The 17,287-nt window shown below is 42.0% G+C and overlaps 2 protein-coding genes across 7 annotated transcripts in view; both read right to left on the reverse strand.

The window, feature by feature from the left end:
• The window catches only part of LOC113134005 (disco-interacting protein 2 homolog C), a 143,070-nt gene extending 142,840 nt beyond the window's left edge, over positions 1 to 230 (reverse strand). For all 4 annotated transcript variants that reach the window (XM_026313151.1, XM_026313154.1, XM_026313152.1 and 1 more), the window contains exon 1: positions 6 to 230. In XM_026313151.1, coding sequence (XP_026168936.1) covers positions 6 to 84 — 79 coding nt within the window. In that variant the 5' untranslated portion in view covers positions 85 to 230. The remainder of the gene's footprint in view (positions 1 to 5) is intronic.
• Positions 231 to 3,468: 3,238 nt separating this feature from the next.
• The window catches only part of larp4b (La ribonucleoprotein 4B), a 30,607-nt gene continuing 16,788 nt past the window's right edge, over positions 3,469 to 17,287 (reverse strand). For 2 of the 3 annotated variants that reach the window (XM_026313966.2, XM_026313964.2), the window contains 12 exons: positions 16,590 to 16,726; positions 16,097 to 16,200; positions 14,757 to 14,867; positions 14,577 to 14,630; positions 14,146 to 14,352; positions 13,666 to 13,769; positions 13,186 to 13,443; positions 12,649 to 12,694; positions 12,208 to 12,378; positions 11,692 to 11,876; positions 11,252 to 11,363; positions 3,469 to 10,458 (listed from right to left, as the gene is read on the reverse strand). In XM_026313966.2, the coding sequence (XP_026169751.1) occupies positions 10,126 to 10,458; positions 11,252 to 11,363; positions 11,692 to 11,876; positions 12,208 to 12,378; positions 12,649 to 12,694; positions 13,186 to 13,443; positions 13,666 to 13,769; positions 14,146 to 14,352; positions 14,577 to 14,630; positions 14,757 to 14,867; positions 16,097 to 16,200; positions 16,590 to 16,726 (1,822 nt within the window). In that variant the 3' untranslated portion in view covers positions 3,469 to 10,125. The remainder of the gene's footprint in view (positions 10,459 to 11,251; positions 11,364 to 11,691; positions 11,877 to 12,207; positions 12,379 to 12,648; positions 12,695 to 13,185; positions 13,444 to 13,665; positions 13,770 to 14,145; positions 14,353 to 14,576; positions 14,631 to 14,756; positions 14,868 to 16,096; positions 16,201 to 16,589; positions 16,727 to 17,287) is intronic. The other variant, XM_026313965.1, reaches the window with a different exon arrangement.

Raw genomic sequence — 17,287 nt, forward strand, 5'->3', positions numbered from 1 at the left:
CTCACCCTCCGATAACTCCAGCTCCAGCTCGGCCAGCCTGGCCCGCACCTCCGCAGGAAGCTGCACCGGGTCCCGGTCCGCCATTCCTCCGGTAGAAACCCACTTAAATCTCTGTTGCACGCCTCGTCGTCCCGCTTTTCTCTCTCCAGGTTTCTCCTCAAACCCCAAAAATCCACAGCCAGGCGGCGCGTGTCGGGGAGCGTCGCCGTGCGAGCGGCAGCAAAGCGGCGTCAAGCCCGCACCAACATGGCCCTCCTGCTTCCGGTGGCTTCGCTTTCAAAATAAGAAGCGTGGGACGTACCATTCCCACCAGTAACATCAGTACCTGTGCATGTTCTGCCTCCCACTGTGCAGCACCAGGCGGTGTCATGATTTCTTCAATAAATAATCAATAATAAATAATCATCAGTCAACTGATAACTGCGTTTTTACAGCTGTGGGTGTTCTCTGGGTGCATGATTATTTGCTTTGTATTTTGGAGTGGTAGGTTTGTTTTTTGTTCTTCACAGAAAATGTTTGACTATTTTCAGCCATTTTGGCAAAATACACCAAACAGGTTCACTGGTAGTGAAAATATTTTTCAGGGATATTGATGCTGAAAATAATTGTTGATTCTAGTGTTACAGTTATGGGATAATACGATCAGGCCCAATGTGTGTTGATGTGTGTTAAAGACATGACAGAGATACAGAAAGTACAAGAGTTTTATGACAAATAACATTTAGTTTAATGTTTAATAAACAAAAGTTGACTCTGACCCCACTATTCAAGACTATAGGGCCACAGGATGGAGGATGAGGGTCTGAGATATTATCAGTGGAGCGAATTTCAAACAAATTCGTTATGTCAAACTAAATGATGATGCATCATTAAGTTCCAAATATGTCATTTATTATTATGTGGGTTTATTACTCACATGGTAGGTAAATAAAATATGTTCACCCAGTATTTAAACTATTTTAAAGTAAAAAGTAAAAATGTTTCAATTATCATAAATTCAAAAACTCAAATTAAGTATTAAAACACACTAAGGTAGAGATACGAGATTTACCTTTTTATTTATTTGGTTGTAAATGGACATAAAAGATTTAAATGTAAATATATATCAGGACATATAGTAAGTACTGCTTGTATTTAGAGATACTGCGTTTAAAGGTAATGTTGTAATTTGAAAACACTTTGTAGCTGTGCTGACTCCACTGCTTCTCTTTTACACCTTTGAGCTGCTTTTATTTTGAAGGTAAATTCAGCCATGTTCCTGTCTGACGATTCTTCACTGTGTCTGACTTGATGCAGCTCACAGGTGGATTTAGTCCTGGTGATTTTGGACTCATCGAATCTGGCTCTACTAACATTTATGGAGACATGTCCACTTTCTGGACAAAAGTATATAGACACCCCCCCGTCTTGTGTAGTTTGTTGTGTTTCTGCTCAACGTGCTCAGAAGTGTAGAAAACAGTATTTTCATCCATTGTTTTCAGCTCTGGTCTGAGTAATCACCATGTTCAAGTGCTAATAATTATGCCTGAGGGCTCAAACAAAACACCAGCTGACAGAATAAAAATGTGAGGAAACTAAAGCTACAAAAACAACATGTCCAGCTGTCAGAGTCACTTCACAGACACTGATCAGCTTTTACAAACAGATTCTGTGACTGAATTTATCAACAGGAGCGTTGACCAGAACATTGGAAAATTATAACAGGGGTAAAATCCTGAAATCCTAAAATATATCATCAAAAACCACCACACTGACCCTGGAACCAGTACATTTAATTAATACTACACTTCTGAGGTATTTATCTGAGTATTTCCATGCTGTGTTACTTCGTCATACATGTCAGAGCCAAACCTTGGACTTTTTCCTGCTCTACATTTACATGATAACTTTAGTTCCTTATCAGAATCAGATGGATCCAACAAAATTCAGACTGATCATCAAACTTTATTGATCCCTGGTGGGAAATTCCCAGTATGAAAAATGTCCTCAGGAATCACTGTGGTGACTGGAAGAAGTTCTGAAAAAATCGATTTAGTAATGACTCTGAAATCTCCCGTCATCATCATCATCATCATCATCATCATCATCATCATCATCATCAGACAGTGATGCAGCGTCTTCTGTGACCACGCTGCCATCTTGTGGCTTGTTGCTGTCATCAGGTCTGAGGGTGTTTTAACCTGTGAGTGTAACCCAAGTTAAGTAAATAAATAAACTGTAGGGACAGAACATGTATTTATTAGAAATAAATGTGCACACATTTATAAAATGACCTGGTTATACTGGTCTACAAAGCCAAAACATACACTACATAATGGATCAAGACCAGAACTTGATTTTTAAATGTCCGGTGAGGTATCCATCCATCATCTATACCCCCTTAGTCCTATTTATCATCCTTGTGATGAGACACAGTATGACCCACCTTCTTTCGGTCCTTAGCAGTACCTTCCCTCCCCCAGACAGATCTCCACCTCACAGTCGGTGCTCCAGCTGATCCCAGAGCTGTTGGATTGGGTTGAGATCAGCGTTCTGTGCAGACCAGTCAGGTTCTCCCCACACCAACCTGGGTCTAACATTCCTCAGTGGAGCTGGCCTTGTGCACAGGCGCATCGCCAGATTGGAACAGGAACCAGAAAAAACTGGTGACAAACATTTCAGAGAACATCACTGCATAAATATAACTGGTAGGTAGCAATAAAACCACAGACAAGAGTCCAGAACCAGTTTGGTGTCCACATAGTTTATTTAATCACAAATACTAACCTGGTATTTCATTTTTCCAGTAATTTCAACAAGTTGTTTCTTATTTTAAAAAAATGTGGGTATTTTATTATGAAACAGTGAAGATGCTGCAAAGAGAAAAGCTCCCATGTCACTGTAGGAAAGGATTTAGAGGAACCTGCTTCCAGTTGATGGTTTGATCCTTGGACTCACTCTGAGGATTCAGTCTTCAGCCATGAAGGGAAACCTCAAGTCCCAGAGTTTGTGTACCGGCACATTTAGAGATCAGCAAAATAATGCAAGAGGTAAAAACCTGATTCAAATCTCCACTTCATTTCCAAAGTGCCATCTTCTGTATCTGCATCTTTTCTCAACGAAAATGTTCATTAAACTAAAACACATGCGGCTCCAGACAGGCTCTGTGGGGGCCACAGCCCTGCTGCAGGACCCTCCTGGTCTCTGAACACATTCTTTGGGCTCAGTTTGATGCTGCAGAATAAACGTACGAGCCACCGATCGCCTGTTTTTAGTCATTTTGTAATTTTCCACATAATTTTGGCCTAAACATTTAAAGCTGTGAGTGTAATCTGGAGATTAATGACAAGAGGAAATGTGATGTGACTGTAGCTTCATACTTCAAACATACGGAAAATCTTTTAAAAATCAATCAAACACAATCTACAAAGTTAAAAGGTGCAAATGTTTCCACAGAACTGCTGTAATAAAAAAAGACAGTAGCTCCTGAACAGTGCCTAAATCTTTATTTTTCAGTAAGCTACATTTTTTTCTCCAAATTAGACAGTTTTACATCATGACACAAGAGTAACTTAAATTATCTATAGCGGACATGTACGCTTGATTCCAGTCTCAATGGAAGAATCGATCCAAAAGAAACAATAAAAACAAAATCATAAGAAAAGGAAAAAGAAGCCCTCTTGAACACAACCTCTGTTCCACATCTGTTAAAGGTGTCGTTAGGCAAAAGTATCTGTCCAGACCCCGACACCGGAGTCCTCGATTGTCCACAGCTGTTAGCGTAGCATGGTAAGTGTTAATGAGTTAAACCACAGTGAGCTGATACAGAGATCGAGTCTTGTTCCAGTCAGTTGATGTGCATTCATTATTATGTTGTAAAAAAAAAATGAAACAAAATAAAAATCACAACAGGTCCGTTTGGACGAGGAGGTGGGAAACAAACGATGGCACAGTGGAAAACAGGCGAACAGGGAACAGGTGGAGACCGAGAGCTCAGGCTGAAGCGAAGGCGACGCTCTGTGTAGAAACCCACGGGGAACAGAGGCTCCTTCAGGTCGACTGTTTGTCGTGGTAACGCCGGTGAAGCAGGAGTGGTGTGTGCACAGCTTGGGGCTGTTTCACCGCCAAAATGGGAATTCCTCCTGGAAGGCGGCACCCACATAGTCCTCAGGTACCACCCCACAGAGGAGAGGAGTCTCCTTTGGATGGTACATTTATTTACTCCACACATGCAGACGCTCACAGTTCAGAGATGCCCAAGTTTGTAATCCAGAGTTTTGCGTTTACGTCTCAAAGTTCAAGGTCAGACGTGCGTCGACCTCAGCAAGAGAACTGCTCCTACGATTAAGGGGGGCGTCTCATTTCAGACGGCTCCAGGTGTGAGAGGTCTCTGATGGGACTTTCAGGAACAAGAAAAATCACATCTTAGAACGAATGAACAAACAAACCAAAAGCCAGAGATGGCAAGAGCTCAGCTATGTACAGGTTAAACTGCCCAAGACAAAAGCAACAGTTGAATAATGGCACAGTCGCTGCTTTTCTTCGCCACGTCAAACGCTTCAGACAGACAGACGGTAAGTGCCAGGAAAAACGCTCTGAAACGTGGATTTAAACAAAAACAATGAATCAAGTGATTCCAATTGAGTTTCTGCATCTGCCCCCCCCCCAAAAAAAAAAAACAAAAACAGTCACAAAAAAAAAAAAGATTCATACATTTATTCTCAGGAGAGGAAGTCATGAAGGCTGACGAACAGGAACAAGACGCCTCCAACAGACAAACCAGAAGGAAAGCAGGACAACCACTGAGCAGGTTTCAAGGGTTTTTGGCAGACCGGATGTTTCGTCAGGCGCCTCCGATGCCGCTCAGGCATGAAACTTTAACCTCAGCCTGAGCCAGTGACAAAGTCTCACATGAAGGAAAAACCAGGTTGGTGTCACAACAATTCACAACCCACAGGCCCCAAAGTTACTGTCACACATCAGGTCAAGTCAAAACTGGGTCGTGTCCATCAGCCACTGCTCTTATTCACTGGCCACAGGCGGCATGTAATGCTGAGGGCCATGTTTGCCATCAGTTTGCTTCTGTTCCACTAACTTCAGGTATTTGCATTGTTTGTATTTCTGAAAGGCTAAAACCAAAACACTCAAAATACGAAAAAGGCAAAACTACATCGACTGTACAGGACAGAAGATTCACACCATCTCACTACAAAGAAAAACTCTGAATTCACTAACATTCAACAACTACACCTCCCATGAGTCTTAGGCAAAGATGAAAACTGCACAAATAAGCCTGGGGATCGAGCTTCGGCACCAAGACACAAACTCGAGTGCTGAACAAAGGCACCCAACATCTGATCCGACTCTCAGTCTAACAGGAAAACGTGAATTTCGTCTGTTCGGTCAGAGTTCTTGTGCTTTCTCGTCTCTGACATGAGATTTGACATTAAAAAGCTGCTTTTCCTCAATGAAAACAAAATTACATCAAACATTCGTTGGCAGGAATAAGGACATGAGATATTATTGGTGTTGGTATCGGTTCTAAACCCTGGGTCCATGGTACCAGATACATCACACTGAGGGGAGATGTAGCTGCTGAAAGGTTAAACGACTAGTTTGGTATTTGAAATGAAGGGACTGATGTCGGTCTTTTGTCCGTGCGTGAGGCTCAGAGCTGCGAACTAACACAGACATGAATCCTGAATGACAACAGTACAAACATTTCTCTAAATGTTTAGCTGCTCTGGCATTTTAGCATCCGGCACAGCAGCACATACTCGTTTATCAGAAAACAGTTTCGGCCTTTCAGAAAAAAAAAAAAAAAGAAGATTCAGCTGAAGTTAGTGGACATTTTAACCACAGGTTCATTTCACTGCAGATGTTAAATACTGTCCAACATCAGCTACGGCCTAGTCATGTTGTCTCAACACTACCCAGTTTGATTATATACTGTAGAGTTGCATACACAAATATAAATATATATAATATGTAAATATGTATACTGATGCTGAGCTTTAGTGTCACGTCTACACGACTGCTGTCGTCCTGAACAGCGGCGGTTTTCGATGATATCTGGCTCAAATTCGACATGTAGTGCTTTTTCTTGCTCAGCAGCTTCAGCATTCAGTTTCCTGTAGCCTTGTGTTGAAAATTATTCTAACCAGAGAAGGGAAGAGGACGTTGGATGGTGGACACGCAGCTTTGAAAAGTTCATTAACCGGAGGCTCGTCAGCGTCACAGGCTCTGTCCAGGTTGTGCACAGTGTGAAGGGGGGAGGGGGCGGGGTTAGAGGCACACCTGTACACTCAGGTGTGACTTGACCACACAGGTAAGAAATGAATGGAATGAGAGACAAAATTTAAAAAAAAAAAAAGATTTACAGTCAAACAACCTGCCAATGCCACAGAGTGGAGCAGAACCCAAACGCTGCACACCCAAACTAAAAATAAAAAAGTTAAAGAAAAACATTTCCAAAAGCACAACATTACGTTTGTTTATATCCTACATCCAGCTCAAAAGCGACATTAATAGTTCAACAAGATCAATATATTTTTTATAATCATTTTAAGGTACCTCTTATATTTTTCTGAATATTTACAACTGTACAAGCAAAGCACACACTTCAAAGTGCACATATTTAATACAGTATTGACTAGATTTGCATTTACAAGGTTTATACCCCCCCCCCCAAAAAAAACCAAAACAACCTGAAACTATTAAACAAGAAACAAAAAACAATCAAAATGATTCTTTTTCGTACATTTTACAAAACCAAAGGGAAACTAAAGAAAACGCTGATAGATTTGTATCTCTCTCTCTCTCTCTCTGTAAGACTTGTGACGTCTGGTATGACTAAATATTTTCCACGTGTCACACTTCGTTAACATCGAGGGGATTTTTTTTTTGTTGAAAAGAAATAAACTCTATGCTTGTCTTGTATAAAAGTTAAGGCAAAGTCATTTTCAAGTTTAAATAAAATTCAAGTTTCTCAAACACTGGATGGAAATTCTTTTACATTGTGTGTACACACAGAGACCTTGATGCATCTCCATTTTGTTTTTCTTTTCATCTCCTAAAAAAAGAAAACTCCACATCTCTCATGGAACAAACAGCATTGATGTATAAATAGGTGGATATGGTGCATTTTCACCTCTTTTACCATTTTCCACCAATGAGAAAGAAACAAAAACAATCGACCCATCCAAGTGCATCGCAGTCCTTCAAAATAAAATTAAAAAACAGGAAAACAGATTTTTTTTTTTTTTTTTTTTTAGCAAACCCAAGATTTAGCGTCCAAATTAAAAGCAGCCATGACCAGGAGTACAGACTTTTAACGAAGGGCTCCTGTTTCCTCTTAGTGGGATTACCCAGAATAATTCTTGTTGCAGGAAGACTTTGGCAAGACTTGTGAGGTCCCACACCGTGTAGGTTTGTGTTCCCCCAAACAGATATCATGTATAGTACAGTGGTTTTTTTATTTTATTTTAGGGTATGTTGCATCTGAGGTGACAGATGATTAACCCAAGCACACGACCGATGAGCAGGAAGGGAAACCAACAAAAAACAAAAACTTTTGACTGTTCAATCAATCTGCTGTTATTTTTGAGTCATTTTAAATTTATATACCAACATTTTTTTCCCCATTTTCCCAGCTGATATCTGCCAAAGTGACTGCTACAGTAGACAGATCAAACTAAGCTGCCTCCCAGAATTCCCAACTACTCTACTCCGGGAATCAAAATTGTCCCGGGAGCTCGGATCCAGATGTTGCTGAATGTGGGTCGACTCCGTCCTGAACATTTTCTGCGGGCTGGAGGTGAGTAAATGACGTGAAAGGGGAGTTTTCCTTCACTCTGTGCTTTAGATTTATCCCAGAAAACAGGAGTGAAGTAGCAAGAAGGTTGTTGAAAGTTTGTGTGCTTTGGTCAATCTTTCCCAATTCTTTTTTTTTTTTAGGAAGGTTTTGAACTCAGGAAAACTCAAACTGAGCTAACTTAAAAAAAAAAAAAAAAAACCAGCTGAGGAAGCGTGCTGATAGAAAGAACAAACAACAACCCTAGTGACAAAGACTTAATGCCGAAGAAAGGAGGACCTGACCGCCATCACCAGGGATGGATTTCCCTCTTCACATTCAGGCTGTAAACCCACCAGTGAAAAGATGCTCAGCTCAATGTTTACGAGCCCAAACTGAACTTACAAAATCTCTTTCATGTGCCAACGTGGTAAAACTACGTTCCTCAAAACCCAGTTATTCATTTCCTTCACTGTCCACGTTTCATTAAAACTATTCTAGGTCTATTCAAACATCCCACTTTCCGTATTCGTCAGCTTTACAAGCCCTGTTTTAATGAAAATCCCCCATTTACCGAACCAGAGGCCAAAATCCAAACCACCACACGAGACCAACTCCTTTGGGCAAAAATAAAAACTAACATCAGTATCGAGAATGAGCAGTCAAAAAAATAACAGCCTGCACAACTCAATGTAAAACCAGGTGATGCTACACAAACGTTCCTCACTTACCACAGTGTGATCAACAGGCAGAACGACAAAACAAAAGGCGTCTCAGAGTGAATGTGCATCATGTTTTACTCCTTTAGGATCAATTCCCTTTTTTTTTTTTGCTTCAGGCAGGATCATCTAATAAACCTGGTCGAGTGTGGGAGAACAGTGCAGATGAAATTCTGCAGATTAATGGTAACTCAAATAGTAGTCTACATAAAGTATCAGATGAGCTGCAGTAACAGATTCCAGGGTTGGATGTCTAGCACCACAAGTAGAACTACAAACATGCCACCATTTGAACAGTTGGAACCACAAACACCCCACTGCACCAAAAACTAAACACTGAACTCGAGCCCCATCAAAACCCACTTTTTGAGAGTCCCGTCGTCTGCAGATATTCGGAGCAGGCCCACCCTCTTCCTCACAGCAGACGTTTAAACTGATGTGGGTTTGAGGAGCGTCTGAGTGGTACATAGTGTTAAGTGCCTTCTCACCAAGAAGCTCTTCTGGATTAAAGGTTTTTGAGGAGACCTGCCACAGTATGTGCCTGCTGACAGAAATGAGAAGAGAGGAGAGCGCTGCAGCTGTTGCAGCTTATCTGCAAAGAGCAAAGCCAAGAAAATGGAGCTTCCTTCCTTCACACATGCAAATTTAACCCCCTTGCACACATTTCCAACAAACAAATAAATTCTGGCCAACAACAGGTACCTCGATTCCTAATTTTTCCATTAAGCAGATATAGACGTCCTTACTGTCTAAACTCAGCACTGATCACACATCAGCTGTTAAGCAACTTAATCAGCTAGTTAGCGCAGTTAGCACATGGTGAAAAAAAAAAAAAAAACAACCAAACAGCAGGAGGAGGTGATTCTTTCTACAGAAATGATCAAAGACACCCAGCGAGGATCAGCAGCACCAACTGTACTGATAGTCGGCAAACAAAGACGAACTTGTGGGGAAAAAAAACAAAACATTACTAACAAACAAAAGTTGTTTAGTGTAAATCAATGTGGAAAAAGAGAAAAATCACTGAGGTGATGTAAACCAAAGAATCTGAGCCTTGTGATTTAGACCTTAAGTTGCATATGGATATCAATATGTATTAAAAACACAGATCTTTTAATTATGACCCACAGTTAAGCTACATAAAGTCACACCAGTGCCACTCAACGTGCCAACAAAGCGCCCACTCTGACGGATGTGGGGTCTTGCTCTAGGTATCTTTCCAATCACCCACTGCTGTGGCTGCCGACAACGTCCTGCTGTTTGCACACCAGGCTAATTTAAATCCCAGAAGGCCCTTTGGACAGAATGAATGAACTTCAGTGTTGCCTGTGCCAAATTAAACACCGACACAACTACCTAAGGTAACAAGAGGAAAGAAATAAAACTGAAATTTAAGACTAAAAAAAACAAAAACAAATAAATAGAATAAAAAGAATGAAACAGTGCTCTACATGCACAGTAAAGTGCTTTTTGTCTGCAAGCCCTGATCCAGGAGAGAAGGCGTTCCTCTATGCTTGTTTGTGACTGGTCATTCTGGGATATAAGTATCGAGTAGCCCTGACTTATATTTCCTTTATTTAACGCATCTGTGGAGTGGGGGGAGTTGGAGGACTCGAGCAGGTGCAGGAAGTATCCCTACTGAGGGGACTTGGGTGGAGTGTGGTGGGGATCTTTGCCGGGGGTTTTCCCTGGGTGTGAGGGTGGGGAGGCCCATCGCCCGCCCGGCCTTCGGGCCTCCCTTGCAGGTCTGCCTGTGGTGACGGCCGCTGAGCCAGGTTTGGAGGAAGGGGGGTATGTCTCTCTGGCCTTGGCCTCCCCTGAAGGGGTGGAGGCATCGGGGCACTTCCTCTCCTCGCCTGCAGGGGCGGCGCAGGCTGGCTTGGCTTCCTTTGGGATCATGGGTTGCTGTAACGTCGGGGTGTCCTTCACTCGCTGGCAGATCTCAGCGTAGGAGGGCTTCCTTAGCTCCTGGCAGGAAAACAGAAAGTGATAAACTGCTCTGCACCTTGGACACTTTCGTCAACGTATTTCCTTCAGCAGGCGCATTAGTCCAAGTGTGACGATTATTTTTAATGTGTTCCCACCTTAAGCTGGACTGTGTGACAGAGCAGGACAAGAGAGACATTACTGTTTTTAAACACTCTGTTGACACTTTATTGTAATACGTTAGTCTCACTATCCACCTAAATAAAACCACACTTATCTTGTTTATAGTTCATATTTGTTTTCTAGTACTGCTCATAACTTTCACACACACAATAAATAAAAATAACCACATAACTTAAATAAATAACCAAATAAAAAGCACCTGGATTTTTGTTCACAGCTACAGATGGTTTAGTCGCATGTTTCTTTCTACAGGTTTTATCAGCTGCAGCTGTCAAGGGCCAAGGACAATTTCGTAAGAGCTGAAGCAGAGGCTGTATTTTCTGTCAACGCAAACCTTTCTTTAAAAACACAGCATTTCGTTTAGCAGACCTTGAGTTGGCCTTTGGGCGGGTGGGTGAGTGAAACATTCCTTGCACTTTTCTTCCAGACTGATAACTGTGTCTGTTTAAAAATGCACAACTTTTTTTTTTTTTGTTTAAGAAATCAATTTGTCTCTAATCAAAATCAATGTGAGACGGTGCAGAATTAAGGCACAATTAATATACCACCACCTTTTGCTCATGCTGAGGTCAATCTGTCTGACTGAGGGGATAATCTTTAAAGAGGACCAGGGTGAGAGAGGGGAGGAGGAGAAGGAGAAATCAATACTGACTGTGGCAGCACCGTTGACTTGCACCGATTTGCTTGCAGTGGACAGAGTGCCGGGAATTCGCTCCACAGACGGCTGCACCTCCTTCGGCTTCACCTCTGTCACCTTCACCTCCCTGAAACAAACAAAAGGGGACAACATAACAAGTGGAGAAAAGGCGGTAAACATAACAGGAATTTAATGTGAGGACTAAAATCCGATATTATCCAATGTTTGCATTTAATTCCTGAGAAAGTCCAACCAAAAGACATCAGAGTGTGTCAGTGTCTAAGATTAAACCTTTACTGTTCCAACACATACTGTACACCTTTAAAAGAGTAATGACAGCATTGCTGTAAATGTGCTGTCAATTCAAAAAAGTAAACTTGTTTTAAAAGGTCAAACACAGAATTAAAAAACACCCTGTGTTAAATATAACTCAATACCATTAGTGTTGTTCTTACACTGCTGGGAGGGAGGGGGCGGGACTGTGCGGCGGGCCGACGGCCGGGGTGGAGGCTGGGTTCGGTGTGGTCGGCGACGGCTGGAAGCTTGTCGGCATTGGGGAGGTGGAGGACCGAAGAGGCTCTTTGGGGCCCGGTGGAGAGAGAGCTCCTCCAGTACTGGGGTCCGCATTTACATTCTTACACTTACACACACACACACAACACACAAGAAGAGATTAAAATGAAGCATCAAAGCAAAAATTATTTTCTACTTTAATGTTTTATCTTTGTTCTTTACGGGGATATTAACAGGAGAGAAAGTAGAATTTAATAAACCTGCAGCCTTGGTGCTAAAACTTTGCCCTAAATGGTGCTTTCAGGTGACAGACTCATTACGTAGACATGATTAACTCCCCAGTAATTAAGAAACAAACCTACTGAGATAATATCAAATGGAGCTAATAACACAGGAAATCTCAGCTCAGAACAGTTTCTTTATACAACAAATGCACGGCACACCGTATCAGTCCTTACCCGTTCCTTGGCGGCTCCGACAACTACGCTGCTGGCCAGCCGGTTGTCGAACACGTTGTCAGTCTTGAGTTGGCCAGCTGCCCCAGGAAGGGGGGGGAAGCTGGAGAGGCCGAGCTCGAAGCTCGGAGATGGGGGTTTGGGAGGAGGTGGCGGCGACTGAGGCGTCACTCGCTGTACGACATCAACAAACACAGACTCAGCACAAAACTCACAAGAGACGGGGAAGCAGCAAGCTATTAACACAAACACAAACAAACTACGAGCAACAGGGATGAAATGCTAATAGCTCATGACTCTGCATGAGGTAAAGAGTGAGGAAAACAACGACACTGCGACACTTCGTTGCTTCTTTTGTCAGAGTCTCTCCACAAAAATGAAAGCCAAGTTCACACCAAGGGTAAATAAAAACAGGATGAGAAGGGAGACACCAACAATACTTACTGTAAACTTTTCGTCCCTCTTTTTCCTAGAAGCAGAAACATTTTTCCTTTAAGAAAGAGAACATCTCAATTTACAAACATCCATTCTATCTGAAACAATGATTTAACCTCACAGAAAGTAAATGACCTTCATTCAGACATTCACATCGGTGGATTAGCTGCCATCAAAAGCTGAACAAGCTAAATCTCAGGTCTACTGCTAAACCAAAGAGGGAAGACAATAGTGTCACATTGCATTTGGTTGTACATCGTTTCAGGACATATTTTATTACTATTACTTACAAACCTTCAACTGAGATTCACATTCACAGCTGCTAAAGGAACAGGTGCCACCAGATGCAGTGCAGAGAGTGGCGCATCAGTCTATACGCTGTTTTACTGACTGCTGAACAAGCGTTTCTCTAAATGCAGTCATCAGCAGGGTTTAGTTTGACTGATCTGAAATAGATCTAAAGCATCTGTAGTACTGTTTAAACTGCTGTGCCTCAGCAGAGCTTAAGGCAGGTAGTGGTACTTGTATACTGGAACAGCGTCATACCTTCCTCGGATCAGGGAATAGTCTGTGGTCGTGGGCTCGGTTACTCTCCCTGTACCCACGACGTCCCTGCGAGGGAAGGCCGCGTTGGAGGGTAACCTGGTTCTGGGCTGGCTGGTGGAGAGTCGTGTTGGCGGGCTGTTGCGAACGCCGTTGAGCCTCTCGCTGGGGAAGCTGGGAAAGAGGCCCGGACTGTCCAAGAGCCCAGCGCTGCGGTCTACCGCAGGGATGGTCGGCCTCAGGTGAGCTTTACTGTGATTTCTGCAAGGAAACCAGAACAATTTAATCAACAAGCGTGATATTAAAAATTACACTGTCTCAGCAAGAATTTGCAAGAAGCTGCATTTAGGATTTTGTAAGATAACGCTCTTCTTTTCCTCTTAGTCACTGGTAAGACACAAAATGTCAACATCACAGTAAGGATGAATTAGAGTAACAGTAGTCAAAGATCCACCAGCAGAAAATTCTTGTCTGAATACCAACCTGTTCCTGGGAGAGTAGTTCCTGACAGCGAGGGGCGACGTCGCTGGCTTGAAAGTGTGTGATGTGAATCCGTTGATAAACTGGTTGTTGTGAAATGGGGCAATCTGATAAAAATAAAAACAGATTAATCAGTTACATTAACAGGAAACTACCAAGACGCACTTAGGTGACGAGTAGTGAGAGTCAGTAGGAGAAGAGGGTCTTAAACTTGGAAAACCTTCACTAGACGTTTGTGAAAACAGTTTCACATGTTTTATTATTAGAAATTAGCAGTTTTGGGAAAAATAACATCAGATCTAACTGATTACAACGTGCAAGTGCATTTGCTAAACATGCAGTGACAAACATTTTAAACACAGAAGTCAGTAGAAGAAGGTTCAACCCGACAACCTTCACTTCTTTATTCCAAACTACTTCTCTGATCTTTCTGAAATTGTTGTAATTAAAACTGTTTGTGCCAACTGAAATCTTCATTCTCACCAGTGTGGGATCGATGAAACTGTGTGTGGCCGACCAGGCCTGTGGCGTGATGAGGCTGTAGAGTGGGAACTGCTGCTGGGGGCTGTAAACTGGTGGGATGTAGTAGGACGTGTAGCGCTGCTGGGCGTACGGGTTGACCTCCACTGGCCGATAACCGTTCTTTGGCATGAAAGTGTTGATAGCGATTGCCTTCGCCTTTATCCTCGCCTGGTTAAAAAGAGACAGCGAACGACAACAAAGTGGGAAATGTGTACAACATGGATACAGTGTGCGTTTGTTTGAGTTTATCAGAATTGTCAAACGGTCAAATTAACAAAAAAATAATCATTACTTGAAATCAGAAACATTCAAGCACAAACTACAGCTCTAATCTCTTTAATATACACTTTTCCTTGTATTTCTGGTACTTGGTGTTTGCCCACACAACTTACCTTAATTGGCTTCCCTTGGAAGGTCTTCACCTCCTCACGGAGATACTGATATGCCTTTATCAGAAGACAGTGGACAGCAAAGCATTAGCTGAAACATGACTGACAACTGAAGCACAGACTTGGGGTGATATCTAGTTGACTAAATAAATGAAACATGAGTATTAACACATATGTTGTTACCTGCTGTGCATCTGCTTCTGATTCAAAGGTGATGAACCAGTTGTCATTATAGGCAAATTCACAGTTGATGAACTTGGGTAAGTTGTCCCCTTTAAAAAGGGCCTCGACCTCCTGCAAAAGCAAAACAGGAGAGAAAGTCATTTTATTACATTATTGTACTAGTGGTTCACTAAAAAACACAAACTGTGTATCAGCAGATACAGATTAACAGGCTCCTCTTTGACTTAGTAAAGTGAAAACATCAAAAATCTCTAAATTAAATTGATTTAATTGCTGATGTGTTAAAATTTAACGTGTCAGGATCGACACATCAACCTTATTTTTCAGGTGATAAAAGTGCCACGACAGATCTGGGCTGTAAAATAAAACCCTAACCTGACAGCAACTTCCATGTATGTTAAATTAAGCACGTTAGCTTGCCTCACCTAATAAACATCAGATAATTTTCCAAAAACAAACAGTGACAACCCAAACCACAACATGACACCAGGATGTGCTCATGTTGTCACACTGAGCTCTATTTATAAGCCATGAACCATTTCGGCTGCCAGCCAAGAGCTTATCAAAGACCTTAACAGGTGAATTGTCTTGTTTAATCCCCGTTAAATAACTTTCTCTGTTGAGTTCAACCCATTATTGGTTCTCAGCAACACCCTTATTTTGGAGAACAGATCAGTATTAAGGTAAGGGTTACTTCCCTTTTGTTCGAACAGTTGGAACATGAAGCTGTTGACAAAAATACACATCAGCCAAAAATACTAAATTGAAGAGGAATTGGTTGAAAACGCACAGCAGCACATTTTTCAACCCTCCTCGGCCGAGTTGGTTGAATTAAGTTTTTGAGTCAGTGCCCTTTCTGATGACGACACCTCGATGTTGTTTATTCAACTTCTATTAAATAGATGATTTTCTACATACTGACATGTCAATGAAATGGTCAGCAGTTTGCATGTGCATCAGCACCAGCTAGTAAGTACATCAACAATATGTTTTGTTAAATTCAGGTCTTATTAAATTACATATTAAGGCAATTTGAAATGTGCTAAACAGGCCACATTTGATGTTTTGTCTTTAATACACAGACGACATATAAAATACCCATCAGGAAATGTAAACAGACAAGAGAGAAACTATTAACACATCCAGACATGTCTGGTGTTTTCAGTGACCATGGGTTCTGCTTGTATTTAGGGTGTGAGCTCGGTCTGACAAGGGATAATCTTACACCATATCTTTCCTGACTCATGACTCCTGGAAGAAAACAAGCGTGTTTAATTTGTATAAACACTGAGGATCTCTGTTTCCACAGTGCAAACCAAGCATCGGGCACCTCCACTAACCTCTATAGGCGTGCTCTCTGGAACCTCTCTGAGGATCACAATGCAGCGGTTCTGATTGGGCCGCACCTTCTCCCCCTTTTCATCCACCTGGACCAGTGGCAGCGCTGGAGGAAGCCAGATGAATATTTATTAGATGATAAGTTAAACACTTGAACTGTTAAATAGTTATACGTGAATGCTAATAGCTGCACATGATAATTGCAGATTTCACTGAGCCATAAACTAAAAGAGTATCTCCGATCCAGATAGGATTTATTTAAGCATTAAATTAAGTGTGACTGTAAATCAAAGACAAGCAGGTAAGACTTCCGGATGCACTTTAACAACTTCTCCTGGGAAATCAACCCCAGACACATGCTGATAAAAAATTCACAGCATCTTGTCATACAGGCTCTCCAGCAGCTAAACAGCCACCAGATACAGTTGGCCGACATACCGAGACACGGAAAACTGTGGAGTCGGTTCTCATCGACTAACAGAATATTTAACTCACATCGTAAAATGTCCACGATCAGCTCCACATCAGTGCTGAGCTTTTTGACGTGGTCCAGGTTTGCCACCGTCACAATTGGCACATACTGGTCGCTGTCCATCTGGGAGATGAGGTACATGTCACTGGCCAGGTTCTCCCTGAGAGACACAGTAGCAAGAAGTGGTTAGTGACACCTGCGAGCTGCTGCTCAGGCAGGAAAAGGATCCTTTGGATTTGTGCATCAGTGAAATTCAACCGTTATTTACTCAGGTAAAGTTGAATGCAATGCTCTTCTAAGATTTCCACCTACAGAGTCACACCTGAGATGTCACATTAAACAGCACACTCCATGTAAACACCAAGCAGCTCTGTTAAGGAACCTAACACAAATATAGGAGTGTGAAGTGAAGCGGCACATGCTCCTCTTGAGCACCTCAGCTGCTTCACTTCACAGCTGTTGCTCTTTTGCTTGGTTTTGTTATGCAACTATGATCTGAATGGTTTCTAAAGGGAAATGCAACAGTAGGTGTTTCACTTTCACTTTATGTTTTTATCCAGTTTGAGAATCCCACACAGCAGCACCTTCAGGGTTTCCCTGCTATAATCTCACCCACCAACATGTTGCTTGTCTTGGTTTTGTTACAGCATCTGTAGTTTTAGAGAAGCTGCCTACAAAACCAGCCTGTTAACTATACTCTGACATTTCCAAGCTGATAAAC

This window comes from Mastacembelus armatus, chromosome 17 (genome assembly GCF_900324485.2).
Source record: "Mastacembelus armatus chromosome 17, fMasArm1.2, whole genome shotgun sequence".
Taxonomy (NCBI): Eukaryota; Metazoa; Chordata; class Actinopteri; order Synbranchiformes; family Mastacembelidae; genus Mastacembelus; species Mastacembelus armatus.